At 29.2% G+C, this 20,278-nt stretch overlaps 3 protein-coding genes across 7 annotated transcripts; 1 reads left to right on the plus strand and 2 right to left on the minus strand.

Moving 5' to 3' along the window:
* Nucleotides 1-8,137, minus strand: LOC124951513 (sodium-independent sulfate anion transporter-like). 2 transcript variants are annotated; one of them, XM_047500010.1, is made up of 9 exons: nt 7,467-8,137; nt 4,028-4,251; nt 2,126-2,321; nt 1,815-2,035; nt 1,180-1,744; nt 876-1,102; nt 621-794; nt 386-548; nt 1-314 (listed from the first exon to the last, which is right to left on the minus strand). In XM_047500010.1, the coding sequence occupies exons 2-9, from the start codon at nt 4,244-4,246 to the stop codon at nt 160-162; spliced, it is 1,920 nt and encodes a 639-aa protein (XP_047355966.1). In that variant the 5' UTR covers nt 4,247-4,251; nt 7,467-8,137; the 3' UTR covers nt 1-159. The 2 variants fall into 2 exon arrangements, with proteins under 2 accessions (XP_047355966.1, XP_047355967.1); XM_047500011.1 differs by lacking the exon at nt 7,467-8,137 and adding an exon at nt 5,920-6,692.
* On the plus strand, nt 7,247-12,976 carry LOC124951512 (rhoGEF domain-containing protein gxcJ-like). Of its 3 annotated transcripts, none has more exons than XM_047500008.1 (6): nt 8,410-8,794; nt 9,237-9,394; nt 9,578-9,988; nt 10,064-10,227; nt 10,328-12,214; nt 12,316-12,975. In XM_047500008.1, exons 2-6 carry the CDS (start codon nt 9,282-9,284, stop codon nt 12,612-12,614), a joined length of 2,874 nt encoding a protein of 957 aa, XP_047355964.1. In that variant the 5' UTR covers nt 8,410-8,794; nt 9,237-9,281; the 3' UTR covers nt 12,615-12,975. The 3 variants fall into 3 exon arrangements, with proteins under 3 accessions (XP_047355962.1, XP_047355964.1, XP_047355965.1); XM_047500009.1 differs by having other exon boundaries at nt 9,277-9,394; XM_047500006.1 differs by lacking the exons at nt 8,410-8,794; nt 9,237-9,394 and adding an exon at nt 7,247-7,674 and having other exon boundaries at nt 12,316-12,976.
* LOC124951514 (sodium-independent sulfate anion transporter-like) lies at nt 10,293-17,267 on the minus strand. Of its 2 annotated transcripts, XM_047500013.1 has the most exons (11): nt 16,947-17,267; nt 16,258-16,424; nt 15,999-16,153; nt 15,392-15,689; nt 14,810-15,122; nt 14,545-14,706; nt 14,332-14,472; nt 14,061-14,206; nt 13,586-13,780; nt 13,285-13,515; nt 10,293-10,510 (listed from the first exon to the last, which is right to left on the minus strand). In XM_047500013.1, exons 2-11 carry the CDS (start codon nt 16,390-16,392, stop codon nt 10,469-10,471), a joined length of 1,818 nt encoding a protein of 605 aa, XP_047355969.1. In that variant the 5' UTR covers nt 16,393-16,424; nt 16,947-17,267; the 3' UTR covers nt 10,293-10,468. The 2 variants fall into 2 exon arrangements, with proteins under 2 accessions (XP_047355969.1, XP_047355968.1); XM_047500012.1 differs by lacking the exon at nt 16,947-17,267 and having other exon boundaries at nt 16,258-16,562.
* Nucleotides 17,268-20,278: the final 3,011 nt, after the last annotated feature.

The following is a 20,278-nucleotide window of genomic DNA, read 5'->3' on the forward strand; positions in this document are numbered from 1 at the left end:
AATAAGTTCATTCATATGCTCAAATACAGTCCATAAAAATACTTCAAAAAACTTTAAGAGATCTTTTTGTCATGTTAATGTTGAACAAGTGCATAAATATTTAAAATGTTGTGCTATAAAAAAATAAGATAATTGTCATATATTTGAAATGATTACATTTCAACTAGCCGTAGCATGTAACAGTGTGGTTGTAACTTCACTTAGCTCATGAGCTGATGATCGATTACTTCTATGAATAACTCCTAAATTATTTAATAATAATGGGTCATTACTTTTATCCCTAGATATTTCTAGTAATTGTCGGGATGATTTATCTAAAAAATATAGAATGTGTTCATTATAAATAGTTCATAGCAAAGTAATAGTTTGTAAATAACTAAATTACCTTGACTTGTCGATAATAAGTACGAAAGTTCTTCTTGAGTAGATACATATCGAAATTCTTCACCGCAAGCACCTTTTAATACGGCCACAACATCAGATCGCGGATTTAAAAAGTATAGGCTTTGTTTACGACTATTAAATTCGCTGATTAACGTAGCTATACCCTAAAATATGGGAAAAAAATTAAGTACTATAATCTTTATGCAATAGGTTTTATTTCTTTTGCAAAATTTTACCTTAGCAGCTGTGAAATCTGCACCTAAAACATATCTACAATCAACGACTACTGGCAATTGACTAGAACCTTCCTTCACTCCTGCATCACCGACAGATTGTTTAATAAAATCTACAGCAGGAAAATATAAGCTATTCCCTGGAGTAATTAAAAGATATTCTGCTCCAGAATCGGTCTAAAAAATAAAAGATTAGTTATTAGTATTATTAATATTTTTTATTAACCACTGTAACAACCTATAAATAATTTTACTCACGGTGCACTTATCTACGTGTACAGTTGGTCGTGCAGATGGATATAACAAAAATATCAAATTAGTGCCAACGCCCAATAAAATTCCATATTCCACTCCGATAATGAGACAAAAAAGGAAGGTAACAAACATCGGTATGAGATCTTTCTTGCTAGATTTCCACATGAGCTTTACGACCTCGTACTCAATCATGTATATAACGGCACAAATAATAACTGCGGCTAATGATGCTAAAAAAAATTAAAAGTAAGTATTGTGGTTGTAGTTTATTGACACAAATGATGACTATAGAAACATATTATCCAACCCTTTGGAATAAAGTAGAAATATGGAGTGAGAAGACTAAGAGCCAGCAAAATTAGTACACCAGTGTATAAACCACCCATCGGAGTTTTTACACCGCTAGCATGATTCACTGCGGATCTACTAAAGGAACCTGTAACGGGCATTGCACTGGCGCAGGATCCAAGAAGATTACAAATTCCCAAGGTAAGAAGTTCCTGCGTGGCATCAATTTTGCCACCATTGGCGAATGCTTTCGCAATTGCTACATTGCCGAGTACTCCGATAATTGGGACTAATACTATGGACGTTCCTAATTCTGAACACATTTCCATAAAGCCGATGGTATGATTGTTAACTTGAGTTGAGAATGGTGGTGGACCGAACGATGGAAGACCAGATCGTACTTTACCAGTTAGAATAAAAGGATTATTAGACTCGGACGTGTTCATGTTGTAAGCAATTACTGAGCAAATAATGACGATAATAGCGTTTCGTGCTGTTGAAAGCATCCATATTGTTTTAGACAATATCCGTTGACAGGTTGGTGCTTTTTTTTCGTCGGAACATAACTTGATGTCCTTCATTTTCTATAAATAAAATTGTAAGCTAATAAACGAATGAATCAATAAAAAAAACATTCAAGATGATAAGAGTTACCCTAAATGATAAAAGAATGATAATACAAGTGAAACTCATTACACTGTCCCAAGGACTTATCTGGTGAATATTTTGAAAGACTTTTATCAAAGTATCCAAGAATCCTTGAGATGTGATCTTTAATCCCAAAAGGCCTTTTAATTGGGATGCCACTATTATAACAGATGTGGCTGATGTGAATCCTACGGTCACTGGTACGGATATAAAATCGATTAAAACACCTAAAAATAGGAAATGATGTTTATATAAAATAAATATAAAATAAACGATTACTTTCTCTTTCTCTTTCATATCTTTCAAACAATTTTCACCTAAATGCAAACAGGCCATCAATAATTGTAAACATCCAGTTAAAAATGCAAGAAGAATAGCAAAATCAGGACTTCTTCCTTGAACATATTCGTGGGTCATTAAAGCCATGAGTGCTGTCGGACCGATCGTAATATCTTTACAAGAGCCAAATATGACGTAAACCATAGCACCGATAAAAGCGGAATAGAGCCCATACTATGAAAAAAAAAAAAAAATAATTTTTAGGGAATTGTACACTCTACCGCAAAGACAAAATACAGCAAGAAAAAATATTTTTTCAAAAATTCACATTATTATATTCGAATGTTGTAAATATACATTCATTTCTCACGAATCAAGAATTATATAAACACGAATTGATAATAATTTTTTTATTTTAATAAGACAGAAATTGATGTTCAATGATGTTTTACTTGAAGGCTGTTAATCAAGATAAGAAAATTAATACGTCTTTCGATCAAAGAATAATAATGATTTGGTTAATTAAATATATCGCTACGCATATTGAAAGTATATTATTAATTTGACCTTTATTACGTAAATAAATACTATGAAACATATTATAACACATATTTCAGGACATGCTATGAATTTCAAAGATATATAATTGATCCGTTTATAAATTACCGAGAATATCAGCATAATATCTCGTAAATAAATGCTTAGAATTTCTTGTACTAGGTATACGTAATACATACACTTTCACCGCATATATCATAGTATGGTTTGGTACTTTAAAACGATCGGATCTATAGTTGCTGATGAAGTTGGCGATATCTAAGCAATTTTTTTATATATGAAATGGTATTGTTCCTAAATCATAAACCTTTACATCAGAGTAATGAAATATATACATAGGTATAAAGAGTGTTCCACGCAACTAGAACAAGCTGTATCTCTTAAACGTTTGAGAGTAGTAAAAAATAATATTTGTAAAAATTAAATAGTATCAAACTATATAAGAGCAAAATAATTTTATGCACTTTTGTGAATTGGTGCATCAGAAAAATACAACTATACTTTTTTTTCTTAATGAAAACCTATGTTTTTGACTACATCAGTAGATGCAGTTTTTATGCTCTAAATAAAAATATTAATATACCGTAAACTCATACGTCAGGAAGTTATTGTAGCTAAAAATTTTCTATATTATTTCAGTTTATCAGCAAGTGTTCTGGAATATTTACGTTATGTTCCATTGCCGTGTTTGTGAACATGAACCAGCTACTAATACTAATCACTAATATTAACGTAAGATTAAGATTTTTATTAATAAGTATTTACTACTCGTATGCGATAATGTAACGAATCATTGTTTCAATTATTAATATTGAAGACCTCCAGCAACGTATTCGGCAAGAAATTACAAGAATTACAAAAAGGACCGTCAGGAATGTGTTACGTAACGTTAAGAAGCAATGGAAAAGTGCTTAGGTTGCACTTTTGGACCATTCGAATATTTGTTGTAACATAAGTATTCTAAAACACCTGTCGACAAACCTAATAAATCAGAAAAAGTTAGCTATGATAACTTTTTAACATATAAGTTTAGGACATAAATATGTTAATACTTTCATGTAAAGCATAAAAAAACTGCATCAACTGATGCAGTCAAGGATATAGATTTCCATAAAAAAAAAAAAACTTTGCATATTATACACTGTCTGACACCATTTAACTTTGACCTATAACATTTTCTCTATTTTTAACTGTTTAGGAGATACAGCTTGTACCAATTTTGGGATATATATATATATATATATATATATATATATCAACTTTCCATTGTGAAAATATATTAAACATTCGAGTTGATAAATAATCAAAAGGAGAAATTTCATTGGCGTGGGTTAGAAAGGCGTAACGAGAAATAACAAAGGATGATATCCATTCTTTCATACCTGAGGCTCCAAACCGGCTAAAGTCGCATAAGCTAATCCTTGCGGCATCACGGTGAGTCCAACAGTGACACCAGCGATCGCATCGTTGAAAAATTTTTCCGAATCGTACTTAGGCAACCACTCCAAAATCGGTATTCGTCTTTTCACTAATTTCCCAATAAATTTTCCACGAGATTTACTTTTCCACTTCTTTAAAACTTTTGGCGTCTTGTCCTCCATAATACCTTTGGGAAGGAAATCATTCATTATATTATATAGCTCATATACAACATTCCAAGAAATATTCAAACATTAAAATAAATTAGAAGAAATAAATTACAAGAACATAAAAATATAATCGGAACCATCGGTAACAACGACGAAAATTATGAAGCACCTTTTCCAATGGCTTTTTATTGAATTCTATTGTAAAAAAAAAAAATATAATAAATTATATAAAATTTATTAATACTTTTTATATATCTGAAATTATTTCTTTGGTAATTTTCATTCATTTTCACTCATTGTTTATATAATTCTGCAGTTGAAAAGAACCTTGAAATACATACATATGTTTCTCGTTATATAAAAAATCGGAATGTATGCATATTAAAAATGATTAGAGGACGCGTACACCTGTATTTATATCTAAAGACATGCTAATAAGGATAAGTAAGTATACGATTTCAATATGCAAATGAAAAAAGATATTTTATTACAAGATTTTTTGTTTCGTTTTAACGAAAATTATAGCGATAAAAAAACTGTTATTTTATTTATTTTTTTTTTTCTTTAAATGAATTTCTTAGCTTTTTCAAATATTTTACGGATAAGATATTAATAAGGAATTTGCTCATTTTATATAGTATGAAAACGTAAAAGATATAGAAACAAATTTGATAACTTCATCATACAAATATATTACTTCATACGTTTTTCTCTTTCTCTGTTTTTATTTTTTTTTGTTTGCTTATAATCTTTTAAAGCTAAAGTCATCGAAATAGATTTCAATATGTTAGGAAAAAAAAGTGATACACGAATAAAATAGAAAATTTTGCGAATTAAATATCGACAGTTTATCAAAAAGCAAAGTTCATAAGGTCGTATCGCAAAACTGATTTGAGAGGTTTTACCTTATCGTTAAACATTTAAAAAACATGTACGCACGTTGACGGAAATTCATTGATATATTTTTTCTTTTTTTCCTCTTATCTCAAGTATTATATGATTTTTTGAAATTTACATGCTAGTATGTTTCGGTATTCGGTATCGGATGAATTTAAATATAATAGATAAGCTGATATTATCGAACGTTTGATAAACTATCAGTATCTTATCGTTCAGATCGTAATGATAAATTTTCAACTTTAATTTCGTATAATTTCCTGTTAAAGCCGAAAATTGATCAAATTTACATTGATAAGTTATTATTATCGATAAATCTTATTATTATTATTTATTGAATTGCAGTTGATGTTCACACATTGTATATAATTCCATTTTAAATGGTATGCATGTCTGAAATAATTACGCTTTAAGAATTAAAAATTTACATGATTTTCTTTAATGATCAATCAATTATAAAGCAGAGTATATAATCACCAATCATAATTAACGAGTCTCATCATTATTTTTATTCGCGGAGGTATACCATTAGAATTTCATTAGTGCATGCAAGTATTAGTCATAGCAAACTTATTTTGTGAACATAAATTCTTGCATTATCGTTTGAAATAATTATGTCATTATCAAGTCGTCGTCTTCACTGTTCATTTTTCTTTTGTTTTTGAGGTTGTCCTCTTTATTCCCAATTTTGTTCTTTAAAAAAATCAACAAACGAGACAAAACAAGCGACAATCCTAATACATCAATTGATCGTTTCTTTTTTTTGCTTGCTCTAAAAATAAACTTACGAGTTTTGGACAGCGATCTAGTAGTAGATGCGTCGATAATGATGAGGTAATGTTATCTTCCGTGGTGCTGAATACCAGAGAAAAAATATCTATTCGTGCATCTGCCCTTTCACGTGAATTTACTCAAGAGATCCTACGTAACACTACATATCCAATCGTAATTTGAATTCAAGAAAAACAAGTGCGTTCTTTGACCTCTTCGTCACCTGATCGCAATGTACCGATCGATTTTCTTCGGGGAAAAATCAATATTTTCGCGCGTGAAATTGAATCTTTAAACTCAAAAGAAAAGTGATCCATAAGAACAGTGTAATCGATGTATTCATCGAATTTAAAATCACTAAAATAGCTTGAAAATGTTCAAACACTTCTAATATTTCTCTCTCTCTCTCTCTCTCCTCTCTCTCTTTCTCTCTCTCTCTCTCCTCTCTCTCTTTCTCTCTCTCTCTCCTCTCTCTCTCTTTCTCTCTCTCTCTCTCTCTCTCTCACTCTCTCTGTGTTTGTACACTAACGGTAAAATCTTGTGGAAAGAAACGCTCGTATCGAGAACGCTATACCGCGTGTCACTCACTGAAAGTTATCCGTTGCTTGTTGATTGCTTATATAGTACGAAGAAGGAGAGAAGCGAAACTCGTGTATGGTCGAAGGAAAAGTTGGCTATTAACCTTCCTCGCTTTTTCAGCCATACGTTAATGCACAATGAATGAACGTGAGAGGGTATGCTTCTCGAGAGTACGGTAACGTGCGAAAGTATTGGGACAAATAAATCTGTATAAATAGTCGGCTGGTGTTAGTCACCAGTCGTTGAACGTTACGTTTCTTTGGTTCTTTACTTTTCTAAACGTTAAACTGAATGTGTGTATTTAGTGTGTATATAAGAACGTTTATTAGAAATATAGCAAAGCACTACGTAATGTCGTTGCACTTCGAAGGTGATTGGATTATGGTTTTTGCTACTTCTTTAAACCTCTTTTTACTGTCTCTTGCATTTATTTCTCTATGCTGTACAAGGACAAAAATTTCTTATGGTAACAGTTTATTAATTGTTGATTACTGTGACAGTATTCTGATAAGTATTAAATATTTTATTCAAATAATTCCTCATAATTTTACAAATACTTCTGCAAATAATTAAGCTTATACTTTATGACGTCTAAAAAATAAGAGCGATAACTTTATTAATTTATTTAATCGCTTTATCGCTTTTATCGCTTTAAATAAGCTATTTAAAATAATTCGAAGCGATCTTCTGTCCGGAATAATTTTGTTTCTTTCTGATAAAAAAGAAATCAAATTGGTATGGTTTTCGCGCCACTAGCTTCGATAATCATTCATTTGAACGTATACAATAGTGGCTTATTCTTATTGGACAAGATAATAGAAATACGCGGCAACCAGAGAAAATCGTAATCATTCAAGGCGAACACAAAAACGAACAATTTAAGGACACAATTTATTAACTAAAAAAACAACGGCCTTGAATGTTTTCATCAAATCTAATTACACAGCTAGTCGCTATGAATTTCATAATTCTAGGTTATACTTACTTGTACGTTGATTTCTTTTTGCACTTGAATCACCGAATCGAACGCAGATGTGTTTTTCTCCTTCTACCAATCAGCAAAGAGATTGTCTTCACAAATACCGCGTGACATATCACGTTGACAGCCGATCGTATCCATCGCATTTATTGAAGGGCCACGACTATTTGACCCTTTCTGTTACACAATCAAAAGTAAACCACATCGAAACGACGTATGTATATACTACGATTACAAACACCTTGAAATGTAGATCATGTGGTTGATTCTTGATAAAAATTCAAATTCTTTCTATTTGTAGGAAACCTTTGCTATAGTACATTAAACGATTTATATTTGTTCATATATTAATAAAATTGATATAAATAAATGTCATGGAATGTATCACATATTTATTTAAAATATTTCACGCTTTGACATACGTAAATACGCACGTCACATGTTAGGTTACACGATTAAACACACTTAATATATTATAACCTATAAACGCGATAATTATTTCAAATCGAATAAAAACTAATCTTTTGAAAGGTCAATACCTTTCTTCAATTCGAAAATCTATATTCATAAATATCACATCAAAAATAAATTAAAACAGAATAAATGTCAAAATCCAGTACTTCATTATTACAGGTTATAAACTGAACATCACTTCTTAACATATTGCACTATATATTTTTCTAAGTATGCTTTAAATTCGCATAGATGCCTCTATAATCGAAATTTATCGATAGATGATAATTTTTAAAAATTTCTCTCACTATTTCAAACTACTAGGATACATTTAATATTAAATTTTTTATTTGATATTAATTAGTAATTTAATATAAATTAATTAAACCTTAGATTAATATTTTTATTTCCATTTTTGAGGTTGATATTTTTAATTTGCGTTTTGGATCTATAATTCATTTATTCAATGAAATTAATCTTTAATATGATTGGACAGATCTGTGATCAGCTGCAACCAATAAATGAATCGTAGTTTGAAATTTCTCGATTGTTCATATTTCAAACAGTAGGCGAAGATCAGTTGTCGTGTTCGAGTCGTTAAACGTTAACTTAGTATAAAGAATTAAAATTTTGACTTGTTATATACGTTGAAAGAAATAACGTTTCTTTTGTACTGTATAAATTCTTCGATATATGAGTACGTTTGAATTTACGCATTAATCGGTATCAGCGAAGTAAGCAGAGAGTAATAAAAGTAATGGCGTCTCAACGTTGTACAGCGTCCGATCTTTAGAATTTCAAAGCGTAAGAATAAAGAATTTAATTATTGAAAACTTCTAAAGCTTAAATATTAAGCGTGTCTGACGGTCCAGTATTAAATGGTAAGTACAAAATATATCATTGTTAAATTCATTCGTATAATCCAAGAACATGAGTGAAGTATTGTCATATTAAGTTTATTTTTTATCTTGACGTATGACGCACTTTACCATTTTAATTTATATTTATTATTATTAATTGTTATTATGGTGAATATTATTTGTATCATTTTCGTATTATTAATTTATGTATTAATGAGTATATATAATATCTAGCGATACAAACTGAATATCCGTTGATAACAATACGAATTTTCACCTTTTATGTCGAAGATATTGTCATGTGTATATTTTGTTTGACCTAAAGTGTTTTCATTTTACATTTTGTTTATATTTCTTTATCTTGTGTTATTATGTATTATTCTTATATTATAAATAACTCTGTAGATGTTAATTTTATGTAAAACTAACTTAAACTGATTCTCTCATTGGTTGTATTTGTTAGGAATAATAACCAATATTATTATCAATCGTCCATACAACAGATAAAATGGAATCTCAAAATAGAACTTTACAAAATACATCTAAAACACAGCAAGTAGCTGTAATTAGCAAGTTACATAATATGCAGTGGCTAAAAAATAATGCACTTTTACCAGGCCAGTATGTTCAATTTTTTTATTTTTCAAGTATTTTGATGCATTATAATTTGTTCTTTTTAATCATTTTGTGAAATTTGAGTTTTGTATGATTGTTGGGTTTTGTTTTACATATGATATAAAATGTTTTTAATAATTTATAATTAACAAGGAAATGCATGTAAAAAATTATAAAATTTTGTTACAGTGTAAAATCAAAAACACTTAAGAAAAGCATAAACAGTTCAAGAGAAGATCTCGAGACGATTAAGTACGTTCATACTTCTATAAATAATAATTTAGAACTAGCAAACTCGACCAACATTGTTTTAACAACACATGACAATAAATGTGATTCTGACATTGAAAGTGACATAACTGAAAGACCAGTTGTATCTAAAAATATAGTATCTACTTTGCAATTAAAAAGGGAAATAATAAATTCTTCACATTTAAATAAACAAGGATTAGTTCTAAAAGAATTAAAAGAAGAAGAAATAATTAATATGGCTACAGATGATAGTTCAATCACAGAACAATTAGAAATACAACTTAGGTTAGAGGAACAAGGAAAGGACAAATGCGATGCATTGTGTATTGCATCAGAGGATACAAAACAGTAAGTTCATCATATAATTAGTAAAAATCTCACATATTGATCGACTTGTATAAATTTATATGTTCAAATAATTAGAAACACTCCCGAGTGTAATCTTCCTGTTTCATTGGAAGTACAAGACAATATAAATAAAATGAATCAAACAAATATTCATGATAAGAATAATAATGATAAATTGAATACTATAAAACAATCTAATTCCAAATCTGATATAGAGACGACAACATTATTAATGAAAGGTAACCAACATAATTTATTTTTATATAACAATTTTTATTATGATTTCAATAGTAAAAATAAATGTAATAAAAATAGCTTACTTTACATATATTTTATTAGATGACGATCAAGAAGAAAAAAGTAATAATATTAGTTTAAATCAAAAAAAACATTCTTCAATTAATTCAAAAAATCTAGATAAAACATACATTACTAAAAAGGATACTCGTGCCCCTAATTTATCGAAGACTTTTAATGTTGCTAGTAAATCTCAGAAAATGCATGAACATCAGATTGAGCAACCTTTTAAGGAAAAAGAAATACAGAAAATAGTATCAAATAAAAGTGCTTTTACAAATGTTCCTAATAAATCTAAAAATGAAATTTCAAAACAAAACATTGATAATAAATTAAAAAATGGTATAAAAAATTCATTTAAAAATGAGCCAATAGTAATAAGTAAAAAATGCCAAGATAAAAGAGATCATCAACCAAATCCACCTATATTAAATACTTCAAAAATATTGAAAAGTAAATGTAATTTACAGTCAAAGAAAGAATCTAATATGAAATATTCTTCAGAATCTATATCAAGATGTACTAGTAAAAATATTAAAGAAAGTGAAGAGAATAAAACTACTTCTTCAAATAGTATCAACAAACAAACTAAAATTAATCGTGTATGCTATTCATACAGGAAAACAGAAAATAAGTCTATATCAAAAGTATATAATAATTCATCAAAAACTACACTATGTACAGTTAAGGAGAAAAAAAATGATTCAAATTCACCTGTTTCAGTACAATCGCAAACAACTGCACAATTATCTAATGTACAAGAAATGGATTCTATTCATAGTAAAAAACTAATAACTTCTTATACAGATAATAAATATGAGAATATAAAACAGAATGCAATATTAAAAGGTGAGCAAGCAATAGAAATACCAACCCTGAAAGAACAATGTATTGATGAATGTATTGATGATAAATTAGTGACTAATGTAGTAAATAAAGAAACAAATGTATTATCTAAAGAAGTAGAAGAGATTAATGAAAGCATTACACAAAATTTGCCAAATAAACACTCCATTAATGAATGTATAGAACAGAAACAGATATATACTAATCCATCTTTACAAGGTTTGTCAAATTTACAAACAAATACCCAAAATATTAAGGAAAGTGTTCACAATGACTTCTGTGATAGTAATAGACAATTTGATAATATATCTTCTACTAATACTTGGTATGCTTATGAGCACTCTCAAGAAAATATCTATCAACAGCAGATATCTTCACACCAGAACTTTATTCATTCCATCCCTAATCAATTTATTACAGATTGTCCTGTAAATACTAACCTACCCAAATATAATTCCAATGTATCCGATTCTGATGCAAATGCAATGCATTTAAATCAATATGAAAATATACCAATTATGCAGAACAATTTAGTAAACGCAAGTTCTATGACAAATCCAAACGTTTCACATACAAATACAAAAAATATAAACATGTTGCAATATCAGATGCCAAACGTGGTACCTTGTAGTAATCCAAATATGATTAGACCACAGCCAGGTTTTTGTATACATCCTACGACAGCTCAAGAGGAGCAATTTAACTTGCATAGATATGGAATGAGTTATTCATATTTTATGAATTCTTGCTTTGTATGTAGGAATGACCATTATTTACCACATCCACAAAATTGGAATTTACCTAATGCTTATCCAGTATCATTATTACCGAATTCTCTTTTATGTAATTGTAATTCATGTTGTAATCATTCACCGTCAAATGATATGATTTATAAGAATCCTGCTATAGCAAGATCAATACCTACTTCTATACAAGCAGAAACTTCTTATGAACAAAACTTGCAAAGAAATGGGAGGTCTATGTCTAATTCTTGGTATAATAATACAAGCTCACATAATAAAGAAACACATGGTATTAATTTACAGACACAAGGAGTTTTAGTAAATATGCAAGAAAAGATAGGTAAGTAAAGAAAATATCCACAAACTTTTAAAAAAGCACATATGTAGTATTAATTAATCTTTATTATTTTTGCAAACCTTTAATTTTTTAATATTATTCAGATTCTAAACAAGAAAAACGGAATAATGAGTTTTTAAATGATAAAGAGACTAATCTTCCAATAATATCACCAAGAGCATGTATGAATTATGGAAGTGGTTTGCCTATAAATATTAATACTGTAAGGCCTCAAACAAAGTATAGTGGCAGAAAAGAATCAGCTTCAAATTATGATTTCCAATATAAGAAATACAATGGACGCTCTTATATTTCTAAAGAGTATGTATCTAATGCAAAAATTGATTACAGAAAAAAGGCAATTAAACAACAGAGCCATCCAAACTATAAAGCACAAGAATAAAATTATTTATTTTCTGATATTTGGTATAGCATAGTTTTTTTATTATCAATATTCTATTCTGTAGAACACTTTAGAATCACGATTTTGCAGTAAGATATGTCTTTTATGATTAATAATAAGAAAATCGTTTTATATATATGTGAATAAATTTTTTCAAAATTTGTATTAAAATATAAACAAAGATTTCTTTCGTAACAGTATTTCCTGCAAGTTCCTATATATTTATAGTAAAAACATCACTTTATGTTATAAAGTACTATACTTTAAAAATGTTTTCATTTTTCGTTGTGCTTACAATTATCAACTTAATTAAATATATTAAAAATAACAAAAAAGTTCCATTACATTTAACGTATAAAAATTTTGTTATAAAATAATATACAGATGAGTATTTCTAATCATTAAGTTTTTCTTTTGGTTTATATGAGACATTGTTATTAATTATGATATAGTTTATACACCATACACATTTTGTAATGAAAAAATAAAATTATTGATTGTAAGATATTGTATTATACCTATATTCTGTAATAGTATTCATTATTATGTTTATAAAATAAGCCTGTTGGAGATTATGCAGGGAATAATACTTAGCGGTGTTATATAATTTATTATCGATGAATTGATATAAAATAAATCATAGATTTGTACTTGCAAGTTCGTCCCTTACATTGACGACAGTCTTTCTTTTAAAATCATCAGGTATGGCATAGCTTTCTGAACCTATGCGCTTAATTCCATTGAACTCTTTTAAAATGGTTAATAACTCTACATCTGTTTTAGCAGTAACGATCGATTCATTGGTAAGAGATTTTATACTTTGAAAAATTTCTGCAGCTGGTCGTAACAATATCAAAAAGCGACCGTTATCTTTGAAATCTTTGACCAGAGTACTAATACCCTTAAAAAAAAAATAGATTGAATTTATAGGGAAAAAAAAAAAAAATAAAAAGTATATTCTTTTAATGTACCTGTGCTGCAGTAAAATCAATTTTGTCGATATATCCGCAATCCAGCACGACATATTTTATATTTCTTGAATATTTTAATGATTTCTTATATTTATCATCATCCAACGTTTCAGTCAAGTAGATCCTTAGATAATCAACAGCGGGAAATAAAAGTCCAGCGCTAGGACGAACGAGAACGTAATTCGCTATGGGATTCTATAAAAAACAATAATAGAAAAATAATGCTTATATATATATATATATATATATATATATATATATATATATATATATTTATATTTATTCATTTTATATTTTATATATATATATATATATATATATATATATATATATATATAAAATATAATATATACAATGAGGGACGGAAGTATTCATAAAGTAGGAATATGAAAATACGTACTGTACTGTACGAATACTTAAGTCTCCCATATTTTATAGGTTTATATATTATTTGTAATCATTCTTGTTCACTTACATTTCTATATTCAATGTACATGGTTGGCCGTGCATTGAAATAAATTAATATAAGTAGATCGATCGCAATGCCTATTAAAATTCCCAGTTCAACACCGGCGAATAAGCATGCGAGAAATGTGATGAATGCCGGAATAAGATCTCTTTCTTAAAAAACAAGAACTTAATAAATGAATCTAATATGTTCTATATGTATGTGTATATATATAATATGAATATATCTATATTAATCCTTAATTAACAATTAATACGGATCAAATCATTATACTTACTACTGCTTCTCCAAATCGGCCGTATTATATTTATTTCTATCATAAATATGACCGCACTTATTATAACCGAACTTAAAGTAGCTTTGGGTATGTAATAAAAATACGGTGTCAATAAACTTAGGGCAAGTATGACCAGAATACCTAAAAACGATGTCAATCGATTAATAGAAAGAGTATATTATTCGTTAGATTGCCCAGATGTCAACGATGTACCTGTATAAAGTCCACCTAATGGAGTTCTTGCACCTGAGGCATTGTTTACGGCACTTCTTGAGAAAGAACCAGTAATTGGCATGGATTGGAAAAATGAACCGATTACATTACACAATCCTAAAGTTAACATCTCTTGCGTGGCATCCAGAGTTTGTCCACGTGCTAAAAAGAAAATTTATATAAACACGTCAAAGTATGAAACATGTTTCTATTTAAATTCATAAAGAAGAAAGAATAAACAAAAATTAGTATATTAAAAGCTTACAGAAAGCCTTGGCAATGGCAACGTTCCCAATAATAGAGATCAATGGCACAACAATAATACCAGAACTAAAATGTTTACAAATATCAATGAAAGTCTGAGTTTCATTTCCAACGTTTATCGTGAAGGATGGAGGTTCCACTCGCGGTAAGCCGGCATCGATGTGTCCTGTAAGAAGGAAAGGAGCTCCATCCCGAATTTCAAAGATATATGATGCCACGGCACAAAGGAGAACAACAAGGGCATTTCTGCCTGTTCCTAGGAACCAAAAGAACGTTTTCAGGAATTGATTTCGAAACTTGATATCTTTCAGAATCTGCAATAAAAAGTTAGGAGTAAGAATTTTAGAGATAATAGATACAATATAAAAGTAACTTTAAAATTGCATCCCATCGTGAACGATGGCGTCAACAACCATTTGTCGGATTCATTGATTCAGGTTCTTTTCGTATGTAAATATCACACAATAGAATCTTTTTTTAAATAACTCGCGCACAATGGCATCGATTGTATACATATATGTTTGTGTTAGAACATATGTAAGTACAATCTACGAATGTACACTTGTCGATTATACACACGAACCTTTAAAAGCAGCAGAACGAAAATGCAACAGCAGGAGAGAATAAGATCTGGCAGTCTCGTTTGGTCAATATTATTATACAATTCCTTCCATATATCTAAGAAACTTTCGGCGTGTATTTTCAAGCCCAGCAGACCTTTAATTTGACTGCAAGCGATTATCAGACTCGTTGCAGACGTAAACCCAGCAACAACGGGCATAGATACGAATTCTACTAAGAATCCTAACCGCAGAATACCAAAGATAATGGTTATGCAACCTGATAGAAAACAGAGAAGGATTGCATACTGTGGAATTCCCCTAAAAAAATAATAGCTCTTATACTTTTCGATATAGTGATGTATGTCAATTATCGTGAAATATTTTATTAAGATCAATGAGAATCGAATCATTTATAAAGTTGAAAGTTAAGAAAGTAAATACATTTTTCGGCATACTTAATTTAAACAAACAATTATCATATGCTTGCATTTATTTATCTTTTATATTATGGATATCTTTGTCTAATGTGGTATTACCACGTGCTTTTTGTTCTTGAATAGTATACTACAGAAATAATGGTGCGTCGAATGAGAAGGTTTTTGAAACAGAAGTTTTTTACATTCTTACCTTGCATAAGTGAACGTCAGCAAGGATATTAGAGCGGTGGGACCGATGTTCACTTCTTTACAAGTACCAAAAATGATATAAACGAAGCTTCCTATTAACGCACTGTATAGGCCATACTGTGGACTTAGACCGGCCAATCCTGCATAGGCTATCGCCTAATTAATAATAATTAAACCCAAAAAACAAAAGACATGTTAAATCATTTGACCATGCATATGTCGTTCACGTAACTTAAAAACGTAATCACTGTTGAAAGTACCTGAGGTATCAAGGTCAGTCCGACTGTGAGACCAGCAACGAGGTCACCGAGCGCATCTTTGCCTCTGTAGAGAGGTAACCATTTTAAGAGAGGAATTCTTCCCTTAATTACTTTTTCAAAGCTGATCCCAGTCATGTTTGTTAGTCGATTACATTCGTTACGTTGTCCTTTATAAATGAATAAGATGATTATTTTTCTTTTCTTCTTTCCTAACGTTACGACGACGTTTAGTGTCAGCCACAGCTTGTTGTTGAACCGTGATAGAATCGACGATAAAGAAGCATCACCAACTATTAATGATCTTCGCCAACTACGCAATGAAAAGGATTTTTAATCATGCCTCGGAAAATAATCACCAACGTTAGGATTACTGTACCAACGACTAAAGCGGAGGTTTTAATTTTAATTGTCCGACAAAGGAAACAATTTTAATTAACCAATTTGTATGGAACAATTTGCGCGTCTTAAGATCGACACACGCGGTAAACTACGTTTAACCGTGGTTAGATCAGGTGGTAAATGGTTAATGAGAGCAAAACGAACGTTATCGATATTATTTTAATTTGTTGAGTTATGAATTAAGTTTGATTTTAATTGATAACACATGTAATAAATTATGATTAATAAGAAACTATGAAGAATTTTGTCAATCGAAAAAAAATATATATCTATATATATTATATACTTGCCGGAATGATAAAATGTAGACGGTTTAGCGGATTAATCACTGTTCCTTTTCCATCGATTTCTTACATAGTTGTGAATACTCCATAAAATTCGTCTAGTTTTACAAAACTATAACTATACCGACAATTTCTCTCCTAGATCCGTTTTGCTTATTTCTTAAAAGTCACAAAACAAAAATAAGGCAACCTTAAAAGAAGAACAAAATTGAAGAAAAACGGATATTCTAGGATGTCGCGAAACTCGAAATCTTTTCCGAAGATCTGTGCTTCGTACGATCTACCTGTTCGGCAGACCGATCGAATCTATAGCTTTTCTCGATTGACGCGTACCTCTCTTCCGCGTGCTTCATCTGGACGCGACGAGTATTTAAACGTCAACGCATGCGTCGTCGTTTTCGTTGTCGCCGTCATTGTCATTATCGTCATCATCATCGTTATTCGTTCAGCTATATCTAATACGTACTTGCTAAGAGTAATCATCGTTGTCGTGTCTGACGGAAACGAGGATCATCGTTGATTTCGTCAAATTGCTCCCTTTTCACGCCTCCGTGCTTCTGGGTATTTCCGGTCCTCACTTGTTCACTATATTTCCTTTTCTTTTCATATGAGTAATTGAAATGGTTTAATTTATATATTGAGAGTATTTATAAAGAAGTATTTATTATGTTTGTTCTTGTTTAACGATAACAGGTTTATTATTTCTTTATTCAGATTTTTGTTTTTTAATGATATATACATATATATATATATTAAGGACGGACAACATGTTAAGGAATGGTATTTCTCTCGCAATTCGCAAGACGTTAATAAAACAAGCAAACAACAAATACACGTATTAATTTTTAACGTGATTTCTATACTTTAATTTGCATCTTTATTTTTAAATTCCGGATATTGTTCAAATATAAATAAAGTATCTATAAATAATTTATCTCACTTTTTATATTTATGTAAAAAATAACTAATCAATAAGAAAGTAAAATGCTATCACGTACTAATGTAACAATATTAAGTGTTTCAGACCAGGTATATATTGTACATATATATATTTGTTAGTTTAATAATTCTCGAAATGATAATGGAATAGTGGTCCATTGACCTGGTTGTCACGAGATGTTTCGTTAGAAAATTCTTTTTTTTTAAATCTAACGAGAGAAAGATTATTTTACTACAAAGATAATTTTATTAAAAATATTCGTATATCAAATCTCTATCTCTATAAATATTTTTATAGTTATGTTTCTCTTTTATTCACATTTGGATTTATGATGTTAAAAATATCGCCAAGTAATAATTCTTTGAATTCAATTTTACTGAATTACTTCCTCATAAAATAAACTGTAGTAGTGATTTTACGGTTGGGTCGATGTTCCGTATTGAGTTAATTCAAGTTCATTTAAATTCTTCGTGCATTCTTCTTTACTATGTGTGGCAGGTAAACGCAATCGCAAGGACGACGTATATATGTATTGGATGTATTGGATGTTCTTGAACGCGAATAAACATTACACGTGTTTTTAGATCGTCCACTTATAAATATCAATTTGTATAACCTTCGTTCTTTTTATTTTTCCATTTATTAAAACAAAACGAAATTTTGACGAAATTTTTTTAATTTTATTGATTTTTATAAATAATATTTACAAGGAGATACAAGGAGAGAATAAAAAGAAAATAAATACGTAACATTGATAAAAAAGAAATTGTATTGGAAAGGCTATCCACATAAATTGAAATCAGCCAAGGTTATAGATATACTTGTAGGTGTGTGTATATAGTTATGTAAACTTATTTCACATTCGTAGATAATTATTCGTATGATTCCAAGAAACATATGGAAATTATTACATAATTTTCAGAATGATGCGGACATATTGACCAAATAAAACCTTTATTTTTAATAATGTCTTGCAACAGTACAAGATATGTCAAGATAAAAATAATGACACTATCATTTTTCTAAGAATAAACTTCAAGTAGTTGTGTAATATGTAAACGTTAGAAAAGTATATCAATAAAACGAATTGTTTATAGTCTATGTTAGGTGAAAATTCTATTTTATTGCGTTGCTTATAAAGTAAAATCGTCATCTTTTTATTGAACAAACAAATGTTTAAAGCACATTATAGATTTTAGAAAATGTTGCCCTGTCTTTAGAAAAATCAAACAGGGAAATATTTCGTCAGTAATTTCTACTTGCGCTAACCACAAGATCGTAAAATTTGCATTTATATGTTTTACGTTTCCTTCACGTATCGCTTAACGAACGGGGTAATTTCAATAGTTAAATGCTAGTTGCTTCAAAGATATATTTATCGCTAAATTTTTAGATCCTTGATTACATATTTTTATTTTTTTATCTGTCGCATATCTCACTTCTTATCTGTTTTAAATTTATAATTATAGAAATATTCCAATACTTTTTATAATTAAATAACTTTCTTAGAAGACTAAACAAAGTGATCTAAGTTCTTCTAAATATGAAGAAAATAATGTCTTATACAAGCATTTTTTATTTTAGCAAAGATAAAAAATACAAAATAAGCTTTTTTCAGTTTTGTTAATTAACTTTTACAAAAATAGAATACATGCGTTTTACATATTTGATTATCATGTACATGTACTCGCATGCGATAAAGAAATTGAGATAAAAACGAACTCTGTAATATCGATATGAAAGAAGAATAAAGTTTCTTGATAAATATAAAAGATGAAACTTTTTGATCCCAAAAGATGGCAGCACGATTTATTGTTCATTTGGTCAATCATATTGTTTTACCGTTCGTTGGAACAAGATAAAGAAATGTTATTTGTTTTATGGATAGGTAGCAGCAGTGATTCCTATGGATCATGATTTTTGTATCAAAAATGAATTGAATGATATAATTTAGTAAAATTAATTTTATTTAAATAGTAACATTTCTTAAAACCATAAAAGAGTTAAAAATATAATCATAGAAATTTGCTTTTTCAAAAGTTAATGTTTTTGAATTCAATTGTTTATTTATATTTATATTTTTATTATTTTTCTCTAGAGAAAAGAAATTAAGATTTTTATCAAATTTTCATTTTGAAGATTTATACAGATATTTAAAAAAAAATTTACAGAAGTACGTAGATACAGAAAAAAAAGATAAGAGAAAATGGTAGCGGTCATGCTAAATGATGAAAAAGCGTGAAAGAAAAAGTTCAAACCTAGACATACTAGGTATATCCGTAGAACAAATCATACTGTATTAACAATGTCATTAATGTTAAAATCTTTCTCTTCATATAAACTTTTTAAAGTGCATTAGATCAGCTTGTTTCTGGTCGATGATAATCGTCGAGAATAT

The sequence above is a fragment of the Vespa velutina genome, chromosome 9 (genome assembly GCF_912470025.1).
Source record: "Vespa velutina chromosome 9, iVesVel2.1, whole genome shotgun sequence".
Classification (NCBI taxonomy): domain Eukaryota; kingdom Metazoa; phylum Arthropoda; class Insecta; order Hymenoptera; family Vespidae; genus Vespa; species Vespa velutina.